Source organism: Octopus bimaculoides, chromosome 24, assembly GCF_046866305.1.
Source record: "Octopus bimaculoides isolate indiv1 chromosome 24, ASM4686630v1, whole genome shotgun sequence".
NCBI lineage: Eukaryota > Metazoa > Mollusca > Cephalopoda > Octopoda > Octopodidae > Octopus > Octopus bimaculoides.
Window position 1 is genome coordinate 16,457,441 of NC_142951.1, and position 12,558 is coordinate 16,469,998.

A 12,558-nucleotide genomic window follows, 5' to 3' on the forward strand; every position below is an offset into this window, starting at 1 on the left:
TTTCTCATTCTCTGTTTCTCTTGCTTACATATATTCTCTCTCACCCTCTGTATTAGTTCCTCTCTTTAAGTCTATGTCTGTTTCATTCACTCATTCATTTACTCTCTCTCTCTCTCTGAAAACTGACTTCAGTGTATTTCAATTTTGTCATGCATGGGCATATGGCATAGTGGTTAAGAGCACGGGCTACTAACTCCAAATTCCGAGTTCAATTCCAGGCAGTGACCTGAATAATAATAATAATAAAATAATAATAATAACATTGTAAAATACTTTGGGAATGGGAACCCAGGTTCGAAATTTCCCCAAGACACCTGATGAAGGTTGGAGTGTATATCAGCCAAAACGTTGTGCTAACAAAACAACAAACAAGATGAGGACAAATATCCGTCTAATGTAAATAATGTACATAATTCCTTATCTCTTGTGATACAGCCTTCGTTACTAACCAATGAGAATTCAACCATGCCACTGAGTGTTCATGCGTTAGAAAAAGATATCCTAAAGTGGCTCAAGTTTTTTCACTCAAGCTATTTTCTTCTAGAGCTTTATACACTGAAATGGGGTTTGTAATTTCTGTCTATAAATTGACTTCCTTGTATGATATAATAGTATTTCACTTTTATTCTTTCACATTTAATTCTAATGTGGTAAGACTATAATATTGTTTCACATTTATTCTTTCACTTTTGTGTGTGTGTTTGCACATTCGATACGTACAAGAGAGTAAAGGACATTTTATACCATGATGACAACAACGTCACATACATGAATCTCTGAGTGTATGTCGGTAGGTGTATGAGTGTGTATGTCTGTCTGTGTGTGTGTGTGTGTGTGTGTGTGTGTGTTTCCATGTTACTTACATTATTAAACACACACACACATCTACATATACACATGTGACAACTGACATGCGTGAATGTATGCCTGTATGTGTCTCTCTTACTATATGTGTGAGAGTGTATGTGTACAGATCGTCACACTGTATATGAATTTGTATGTGTCTGTGAGTGTGTGTGTTTGCATGCCTGTTACGTACATTATTAAACACACACACATACATCTACACATACATATGTGAAACCCCAGCCATTCTTGTCAAAACTGAACCTTCCACAATTACGTGCAAGGTCCAAGTTATATAAAAATACACATCTACCATTCAATTAACAGTTCATAGCTATTGCAGCAGTTGCAAGATTGCAAGGTATTACAATTTGCTTATATTTGGTTAATTTACACAAAAACATAGACATACTATATACAACTTATAAAAATAGAGATTAATGTATATTTTTTCCTATGTTCATAATTTTTTGTTTAAAATATTGAAAAAATATGGCACCAAAGAAAATATGTAATCTCTCCAGAAACACCTATAAAGCAAGGAGGAGTGCAGAAAACCAAAGGCAAGAATCTCAAGACATAAGGGACATGAAACTTTCCGAACATCAGCGAAGGCATACTGCAGCATGTCTGATGGAGTCCCAAGACAGAAGGGAAATGAAACTTTCTCAGCATCAGCAGGGGCATGCTGCAGCACATCAGATTGAGTCTCAAGAGAAGGGTGACGAAACTTTACCAAGATTAGCAAAGGCATGCTGCAGCACTTAATGCTGAATCATTGAAACAATGTTTAGGACACCAGATTACACAGAGGTCCAATAGAATAGCTCTCAGAAACAGACCATGTACAAATTCGTTCTTCACAACACCTGGAGCTGCTTTCATATATGATCCAGCCCATTCTTATAAAAATGATAATTCTGTCCAAATTGGTGTGCTAAACTCAAATTGTTGTTTATGCAAAGCTTTAAAATTTACTCCACAAATGTTTTATTGTCAATGCTGCACTTTCCTGTATCACCTGTTTCAACATAACTGTAATATATTTATACAAACTATGCCGTTTTAATCTTGAGCAATGTCGGGTATCTCTGCTAGTATATATATATATATATTTATACCAATGTATACACCTATCTAAAATCTAGTATTCTTTATATTGTGTCCATTTAACTTAGCAGTTTCACAAACAGAGCCAATAATTAAGTACCAAACTGAAATAAGTAACAACGTTGATATAAGCACCTCAAACTCTTGAAGGTAGTACCCCAGCATGGCCTCAGTCCAACGTGTCAACCCAGTAAAAGAGTATTAGAATATAGGCTTTTATAAAATAATCACTTTTCATTCAAATATTCTTCTCTGATATCTATATAGATCTGCCTGATAGCTTTTCTAACTTCTCCATCTTGTTCTTGGCTAAATTCCATTTTGCCTCCTCTGTCTGGCCCCTGCATGAATGCCTATATGCACTACAATACATCACATAGTGACTCCCATTTCTCACCATTATGTCTTAACAATGCACAAGGAGTGAACTTCTTGTTTTCTCAACTTTTGAGAAATTGGAAAAATGCCAACATTAATCACATTGAGACATAAACCATATTCCATCGACTGAAATCATACAGCAATTCACACACAAGTAAAAGATCTGGCTCAGTGACTTATCTAAATAGAAGCCATATGATGCTACTGACTCCACCGTTTCACAAATGGAGAAGCAAAGAGTGTAAGAAAAAAAAAAATAAAAGCAAAATAAAATGTAATCGTCTATAAATTTTATTGATGTAGATATATGAAATGTTAAGTGAGCAAAAAGGGAGAGAACTCGTGTTATATCAAACTTTACGAAAGACAAATAAATTTCCATTTCAATTTTTAGTAAACTATTCTATGTATTTGTTTTGAAAGATTCTTGATGTGAAATAATCTGCTGTAACAGATATTGTTATATTTGGGGATGGTCAGCTTTTGCCAATAAACACATGCACTATTTATTTGATCTTCACTTTACCTCCATTATTACAAGTAGCTATTGTAAAGCAGGTTGCAGGCAGAATTGTTAGCATGCCAGACAAAATGCATAGCAGCGTTTCATCTGCCTTCATGTACTGAGTTCAAATTCTAGCAAGGTTGACTTTGCCTTTCATACTTTTAGGGTTTATAAAATAGGTACCAAATGAGCATTTAACCACCACCCACCGAACTTGCTGGCCAAAATTTGAAATAATAATAATAATAATAATAATAATAAAAATAATAATAATAATAAATGCCCGGATGCAGTACCAGGCAGTAGCTCTCATGGCTTCTGATCTTAATTGATTGGAAGTGTTATCATGTACATTGTTTTGTCGAAATTATTATAACATAAATTTTATATATATATATATATATACAAACATATATCTTGGGTCATCTCATATATAAAGTGTTTATTTTTTATACTTCTTTTATTTTTCAAAATTAAAATAAAGAAAGTTCTTTTTTAATCTAAAATATACTCTCCTTCATTTTCTACAATGCTCATCCATCTATCTGGTAGATTTGCAAGGCCCCTCTTCCAAAATTCAGTAGTCTGTGATGAAAAATACTTCTCCAGTACTGTTCTGACCTCATCTACAGAATTCATAAAACTGTAGAATAAATGATAATCAGATGGGGCAATGTCCAGCAAATATAGTGGGTGGGGCATCGTTTTCCCATTCAAACTGCTCCAGTCTTTCGAATGTCATCCTTGCTGCATGTGGCTGAGCATTATCCTGAGGGAAGAATACCTTTCGTCTTGAAACTCAATTTGCTGACTTTTCCGATGGCACACAAGTGTCGATGAATGGTTGAATGACCAAACCTAAGCTTCTCGGCTAGTTCCTCAACAGTTACAACAGGATTTTGGACCACCAGAGTTTGCAGGACATCTTCGTCGATCTCTGCAGATCTTCCAGGACGTCTCTAAATCTCTGTCCATTTGCAGCTTCCACACCCTTCTTCTCGATACCAGTCATCTTCTGGGCATCCATGTAGCCCTGATCCTGAAGTCACTAACTACCAGTCTATGTTGTTGGATACATTCTTCGCCTGGGAAGGTTGGACAACATACAGTCACCTAGTCACCTACCATTCTGGCAGACACACTTGCCAAATTGACTACAGCCTCGCCAGAAAAAGGGAAAGATGGCTGCTTATAAATGCCAAAACCTTCCCAGGCGAAGAATGTATCCAACAACATAGACTGGTAGTTAGCGACTTCAGGATCAGGGCTACATGGATGCCCAGAAGAAGATCGATATGGCGAAGAAGGGTCTGGAAGCTTAAAGATCCTGCAAATGGACAGAGATTTATTGATGTGTTACTCGAAGCCTTTGACGAAATAGAGGGGGATGTAGCTTCACACGATGTGGAAGACAACTGGAGGTTTCTATGGGACAACCTGCTGAGGGCCATTGACCAGATCTGTAGATGGTCCAAAGTCCCCTCTCAATGCAAAATAACGTGGTGGTAGAACAATGTTGTTGACAGGGCTATTAGAGAAAAGAAACAGGCTTGGAAGGACTGGAAGAACTGTGGTAACAGGGAATTCTATCAGACTGCCAGAAGGGAAGCTAGGCGACAGGTTTATTTAGCCAGAGGGGAAGCAGATAAGAAAAAATTTGCCAATGTTCTGCACCATGAGGACCAAAGACTTGAGGTACTTCATGTTGCAAGACAATATGTGAGAGAGAATCATGATGTCGTAGGAGAGAAATGTGTCCGCTATATTGAACTTTCAACTGTTAGCACTTGCATGTGAAAATTGTTTGCAAAACAACATATATATATAAATATATATATATATACACATACACACATACATATATAAAGGGTAGAGGCCCCTTCAGTCATGAATGACCTTGGGATTGCACCTAGAAATTTAACCTCTGAGGCATAAGTCTGGCCAAGGTTGTTCATGGAAGACCAGCAGTTACCAAGCCATACCAACCTCCCCTCTCCATGTTACTAATGTTATCCAAGGGAAAGGCAAAAACTGATGCAGCTTGGCACCAGTGACATCGTAACTCATTTCTACAGCTGAGTGAACTGGAGCAACGTGAAATAAAGTCTCTTACTCAAAAACACAACACACAGCCCAGTCCAGGAATCAAACTCACTACTTTATGGTTGTGAGCCCAACATGCTAACCATTGAGCCATGCACCTTTTTTTTTTTTTTTTTTTTTTTTTGCAGACTTTGAAGACAGCTCATGCAGAAGGCTCATTGGGCCAGTGACCCAAAACTAAAGAGAGCATTAATAATAAAGCATTTATTAGTACTCTACCAATATGCTATTACACTACCATTGATATTACTTTAAATTTAGTTTAAATGAAAAACTTCTAAGTTCACAAATTTTTGGAATTCTTTTAACATTTGAATTTTCAACTGTTAGCATATAACAAATTCTCATCCAAACCTGATCCCAATGCTGGATGTTCAAGAACCAAATGAAGGGTAGATTTTCAATCTCAGAATCATCCTGATTCCAAAAAGGTATAATATATCTATGCAGAGCAAATGTAGACTGAGATATAAGAGTCCTGGATGGATGGGCAGATAGAATTTTGCGTCTATTATTATCGATTACTCTTTCAAAATTATCCACGGCATGTGCTGGTTCAGACAGGTCCTCTGCCTTCTGCCAGATCATCTTCCCAGGGCCTTTGATGAAGCAACTGTGGGCTGGAAGAGACCCAAGGGCAGGCTCTGCACCAGATGGTTGGATGTGATAACGGAAGATCTCCAGAGGCTAAACGTCATCTTGGAGGATAGAGAGGAGCTGGCACAGGACTGCCAGTGATGGGAGGCACTGCTAGACCAGGTCAGCTCTACACACAATGGCACCTTTGGGACCATTAACCAGGGATAACCCAAGCCTCATTGAGCAAGAGCATGAGTGAGTGAGTGATTACTCTTTCAAAATGCACCTTCGGCCTGGTTAATGATAATACTTATTTACAGACTACACAAAGTACAAAACAAGTTCCACATAGATTTAACATGCAACAACTGACACAGCAGTATTGAATATCAAGTGGATACTAGTGCAACCCCTTCTCCCTCCAGCTGCATCTATATTTGCTGTCAACTATATAGAAACTATCTAAAACAATTAGCAAAAGCATAATACATGTTACCAAACAACTCATAATATGCATGAAGAAGAACAACAAAAAAATGTGAATTTCAAGACTGCAACATGACCAGAAATATAATCTATTTTCATAAATATAATACTTGCAAACTCCACTCAGGAAGCAGAAGTCAACAAGATATCAAGTTATAACACGGAAATTAAAAGGTAGAAATAAAAAAGGAATTGTTGTCTTACCTGAGAAGAGACTGACATTCTTGTCCTGACTACCTGTTTTTCTAAATGGAGCCTTTCTTTGGCAGCTTGCTTAATAATTGCTTCAAGTTCTTCTTGATCTTCATAAAGACGAGAATTCTGAAGAAAAATGTTAACAGATTGATACTCACTCCCAGTATGTACATATCTGATGGTCATGTAATGTGTATGAATGAAGACAGATGCGTCAGGGAGTGCTGAGCTCTATTGTGGAGAGACTATGTGGGACAAAGTGTTGAGAAAGGATTTTCAGACATTGGGCCTCACAGAGGGACTGCGACTCCAGGCAGTTTGCTGTATTTGAGAAGACATGTCAAGCTAAGTAAAATCATAGTTGTCATTGCATACATGCATGTCGCCTTCATCCTGCTTCAGCTGAGTGATCATAACCTTGGGGGCTCATGGGTGCTGGTACCACATAAAAGTACCCCTGCCAGTGCTGTGTAAAGGCACCCAATACACTCTGTAAAATGGTTGGCATTAGGAAGGGCATCCAGCTGTAGAAACCATGGAGTCTGGGTAGCTCTTCAGCTGCTATCAAACTGTCCAACCCATGCCAGCATGGAAAAGGGACATTAAAGTATAATGATAATATCATCATCATAATCATTTTAATATCCACATTCCCATGCTTGCATGGATTGGATGTACTTTATCACTCAAATGTGATTGCTTTATCTTACAGAATCAAATTAGATTGGTTTATAATGCAGTCTCAGTTGTGACTGTTTTATATACTTCACAGTAAGTAGTTTCACATACATGTGGCTGATTACAGATCACAACATATACAGGTAACCAAAATGGGCTTAATCATTTTAAACTAAGCTTTAAAAAGAAATACAAAGAAGTGTATGGATATAAGTTAATAAATGAGTCTACAATATTAATAATACCAATGTGCTCAAATGCTGTGTGTTTTAAACATTGCCAAAATTAACTTACCTGTGGCAGTTGTTTTGACATGGAGCTAATTTTTTCTGCCAATATCTGGTATTGCCTTTTTAATTCTTCAATTTCTTTCTCTTTCGCCAGTAAAATCTTTGAATACTCAGCATGTTCTCGAGCCCTCTGTTTTTGAAATTGTTTTCTAACTGATTCTGTATCATGGCTTTCACCAGATTTCTGTGTAAAAATAAAGTAAAATTATTTCATCAGGCCATGTTCTTCAATAAATTTGATCCTTCCATCCACATTCGGGGGGGGGGGGGGGGGGGGGGGGGGACCTACTATATCCAAAAATGGTATAAAGGTATCCAAATTAAAGATGACGAGAAAACAAATTCATACAGTTCCTACAATCACTTCAAAATGGTTTTAATGGTTCTCTGGGTAAAGATAATGGGGAACCAATTGGTAAGTCACTCCTAATGAAGATATATCCAATAACTACCATTGTAGGAAGTATGTTAACGATAAGAAGAGGTAAATTGATAAGAATGATGAATATAAAACATTGGACTGAGTATTCTGAAGTAAAATCCATAAAACAAAACCTGAACACAAATTGTTTGTTATATATAATCATCATCCTCGTTTTAATGTCTGCTCTTCTATGCTTGTATAGGTCAGATAAAAGTTGTTGAAACAGATTTTTTTATGGCCAACCATCACTGGTTTCTAAAAGGTATATTTCCCTGAGTTCTTCAAATACCAACAACACAATGATTATGTTTACATAGAAATAAACAACACTGCTTGTATGTCAGTAATGTTTGTTTACAATTAGAGTGCAATGTCAAGAAAAGGAGACACAAACAAACATGAACATTCACACACACATACCCACAACAGGTTCTTTCAGTTTCTGTCTGCAAAAGCTACTCACAAGGCTTGTGTGTTTGTGTGTGTGTGTGCGTGTGTATACAATGTGAGTGTATATGAATAAAGTTATCCAGGCAGGTACCATTGTAGCTCTCAGGTATATTCCAGATTAGAGCTAACCGCATCAAATAGTAATAAGCATCAGTGATCACTTAGTATGAGCAATCCTGCTGTAATTCTTCTGATGAGTAACTCCAGGTTCACTTCTCTGGATTGTGAATATTATCAAGAGTGTAAATTTTAAAATTTACACACCTTGAAATGTGTGCATGTGTGTGAATGTGTGTTAGTTGTTTACTATGATAAAAAAGAATATGAATACTGGGTCATCAAATAAATTCATTTTTTCCTGTTTATTTTAAACTTTTCCAATGTTATTTGAATTCACTCAAAAAATATTTTTATTGCAGTGTTTTGGTATTTTATGGCTTTTTGTGGCAGTATTTTGCCTCCAGAAAATTTGTTTACTCTTTTCGAAATTTTGATAAATTTTATCTCTTTTCAGACATATGACAATGAAGTGCCAAGTAGAATAAAAAGCTAATGAATTTATCCAACAATCCAATATTTGAGGAAGCAATTATACTGTAAACATAAGGACTTGGCACTTGAAGAATACCAAGGTCAAAAACAGTCTGAACAAACTATAAAAACAATTCTTTAAAATCCAAATCAATCCTGGATTTTTTTTTCATTCAGAACTAATATATTTAAGAATCCCCTGGTATGATAGATTGGCAAAATTAAAGTAACTGATCACAGCCAACAGAAAATTTGTCACTAAAATATGCTTGTTTTTCTTCTAAATATTCTTATTAACCAATCAAATGAATCACTTTTAATGTAAACTGAGAAATTGTCACTGAATTGAAAGCATATATCATTTAATTCCATGCATACAGTGGTGGTGGGGTGGTGCAGTATTCAAAGAAAGTGTATAAAAAGTATCTATGGATATAGATTTTTTTTAATTGAAAAAAAAAAAGAAATAAAATAACAACCAATTTGAAAATGAAATTTGATTCTAGAATATTCAGGTTTTTGATCTCTAAAATAACAACAAAAAATATAATCAATTATCAAGTTATAAATGATAGGAACTGTGTTAATAGAAATGCTTAAATGAAAAACTATCCATTTTGTCTTCCCCACCAATCACAGAAAAAGGGAGATGATGATGATGATGGTGATAACATATATACCAGATATATACTGGCATACAAGACGGAATTTGAACTTTAAAAAAGTCATCCCAAAACTGGGGGTCATCTTATATATCCCGTATAAAATCTGAACCTTGACTTCCCGTGGTTTAGAGTAGCACCAATGTCAATGGCAAACAGTGTAAAGCACTCGCATAGATTCTATGGTTCTACAGAGCAGTATTTTCAACTGACTCTTGCACATATCGATGGAAAACACTGTAAAATACTCATGTAGATCCTATGATCCTACAACTCAATATTTACTACTGATACTTACATGTATGTTTAGGAAGCTGGATTAATAGTACAATTATATTAAAATAACAGCACAGCAAACTCAGTGGACAGACACCAGTTGCCATTTGTAACTGCTGACAAACAGAGAATATAAGCTATCAGCCCAATCAAACAGGTCCCAGAGTTCATGCTGTTTACACTGCCTCATTAGAGATGGAAATATGTGTACCACAGAATTGAATGTTCTGTGTGAATTTGTTATCATAGCATGGAATGATATTAAAGCAGAAACGTTCATCAGGGCTTTTAAAAAGTGTGGAATATCTAATTCACTAGATGGTACTGAGGATGACATGCTGTGGGAGGATGAGAGGGAATTAGAAGTCGAAGCTACTTCATCTGATTCTGAGTTTGATCCCTACGATGATTCTCTGATAAATGTCACAATGTACTTCAAGAGCTTCTCAGATGATGATGATGATGTGCCTTTTGAAGGTTTTTAATATATGATGACTGAAGTAATAATCATTTTATTAAACTATGCAAATAAAATTAAAATCTTCATTGTTTAATTTGCTTTTAAAATTTTGTGAATTAGTATCTTAAATGGATGTATATATGTATATTTCTGAAAGAAATGTATTCAGTATACAAGTCATCTTTAGCACCCAAATATTAATATTATACATGTACCTACTGGTGTAATCAAATGAATTAGAATAGAGTAGATCAGAAACTGGTGCAAGCAATTCGAACACAGCCCTACCAATAGTCTTGCGAAGCAAAATAAAATTTACAAATTAAAGAAAATAATAGTAGTGTACTTTATAACAACATTTCTTATATATTGCAATATAATATTATACATACCATGAGTAAATCTATAAATTCATTTCAAGTAAATGATGTTATTATGGTACACCTGACACTATGTTAGTTCCTATCAAATAACTAACACCTAAGTGATGTCACAATGGTAGTGCTTACACCAGCCAGGTATGTTTGATGAGTATTAGAGTAGGTAATTTATAATATTTGCCACTTTTTGAAAAAGACTGCAGAATTGTTGCACAAAAAGTTTACTGATTGAAACATGGTTAAAATGCTATTAAAACACAAGAAAAGCAGAGGTTTCAGGGGCTGGTGGGGAAGCTACAGCTTGTCCAACACCTTTAGCTATCAATCTTGCACTTTTGGTGCTCAAGCTATCGTCCATGAAAACTTGGAGTAGTCTTATACAGCAAGTATAGCTCAGAAGCCATTTTTTAAATAGGGGCTGTCTTGTACACCACCCAGTCGTATTATACGCCAGCATATACGGTATATATATATATATATATATATATATATATATATATATATATGTATGTATATTATATATATATACACACACACACCTGTATGAGTGAGAGTGTGTGTGTGTGTTTGTATGTATATATATATATATATATATATATATATATATATATATATATATATATATATATATGAGTTGTCAGATAAATAAATTTGTTCATTTTTCTACTTGGTGCTCCATTATGTCTGAAAAGAGGTAAAAATTCCAAAAACAATAAGTAAAAGGTGTAGACAAAGAACAGAGCCTTAAAAAAAAATGTACAAGGTGTGTTGAAGAATATCTGACTTTTGGGCATAAAAAAATAATTTTGTACATTTTACAAATTTTATTTAATCACCTTCAAAATATTCCCCTTGGGAATTCACATATTTCTCCCAGAAGTTCTGCTATTACTGGTAACACCTATGACATACTTTCTCTGGAATGCTATGGAGCTCCTCTATCGCTTTTCTCCTGATTTCATTTTGCGACTCAGAGTGCTTCCCTTTCAGCATGGTTTCCAGTTGGAGAAGAGCAAGAAGTCACACAATGCGAAATCAGGAGAGTAGGGAGTCTGTCATAAAAGTGGTGTATTGCTCTTGACCAAAAAAGCTTGGATTGCAAGGTACATCCAAAAAGTATCTGACTTTATTTTTTCACCGACACTCTGCATGCACAAATCCTCCATTAAAATGAAATGTACTGATTCTGTGCTTATTCCTACTTCATGAGTAATTTGCCGATTTGTTACATGATGGTCTTCCATGAATATTCGCTGAACCTTCTCAAGCCGTTCCTCATTCCAGTTTGTGGATGACCTGCCTGAGTGTACCTCACTCTTCACTGAGCTATGACCATGTTGCACCACTCCTTGATCTGAGTTTTGCCCATGGCCTGCTGAGTCATATGGATGGGCTAAGCTTAAGTATCACCAAACGTTTGGTTAAAGTTGATACAAGATCTCTGCTAAATGCATTCAGTCATCTTGCTTGAAAATGAAAATCTGGTAAGTGTGCACTACAAGTCTGTACTCTAGGCATAACAGCGAGGAACTGATGCAGCCTACTGGGGAAAAAGTAAGTGCAAGACGGGAAGTGTCACCTCCTATCCAAATGGTTTTGCTCGTGCAGCATTAGTTTTGGCAGGAAAAAATAAAGTCGGATACTTTTAACACACACCTCATAAAACACTACCATAAAAATATTTTTCCTTCTAATGCAAATAGTACTGGAAAGTGTTAAAATAAATGGAAAAAAACGTAACAAATTAATCTGACAAACAGTCTTCACCACTCATCAAAAAAAGCCTACACCTAAAAAGCCCAACAGACATTCCAGCCCTACACAAATACCAACCCCTAATACTCTGCATATATACGCAGAAATATGCACATGTGTATGTGTATATTTGTGTGTGTGTGTACGTGTGAGTATATTTGCCTGAGTGTGTGTGTGTATTTGTGTATATATGAACATATTTGCCTCTCTGTGCGTGTGTACGTGCATACGTCTGTCTATTCCACTATGAATGAAGCAGTAAATTTGAAAATGTATCAAAAATTAATTTTTACCAAATATAACTTAATGAATTATACAATAAGGAATTGGTTCTTGGACACTGACTTTTTTTGAATTCCCAAATGGGTTTTTTTCCCCCCTTTTATTTTATTTATTCAAAAAAATTTTGCTTCCATTATTAGAAATTTTGCTGCTGATTCTTCTTTT

General features: G+C 35.6%; 1 protein-coding gene across 1 annotated transcript in view; it reads right to left on the bottom strand.

The window, feature by feature from the left end:
* Positions 1-12,558, bottom strand: part of LOC106877382 (uncharacterized) — a 900,394-nt gene that overhangs the window by 664,472 nt on the left and 223,364 nt on the right. Inside the window, exons 5-6 of the mRNA XM_089341355.1 lie at positions 7,178-7,357; positions 6,215-6,331 (exon numbers count right to left, since the gene is read on the bottom strand). Coding sequence (XP_089197481.1) covers positions 6,215-6,331; positions 7,178-7,357 — 297 coding nt within the window. The remainder of the gene's footprint in view (positions 1-6,214; positions 6,332-7,177; positions 7,358-12,558) is intronic.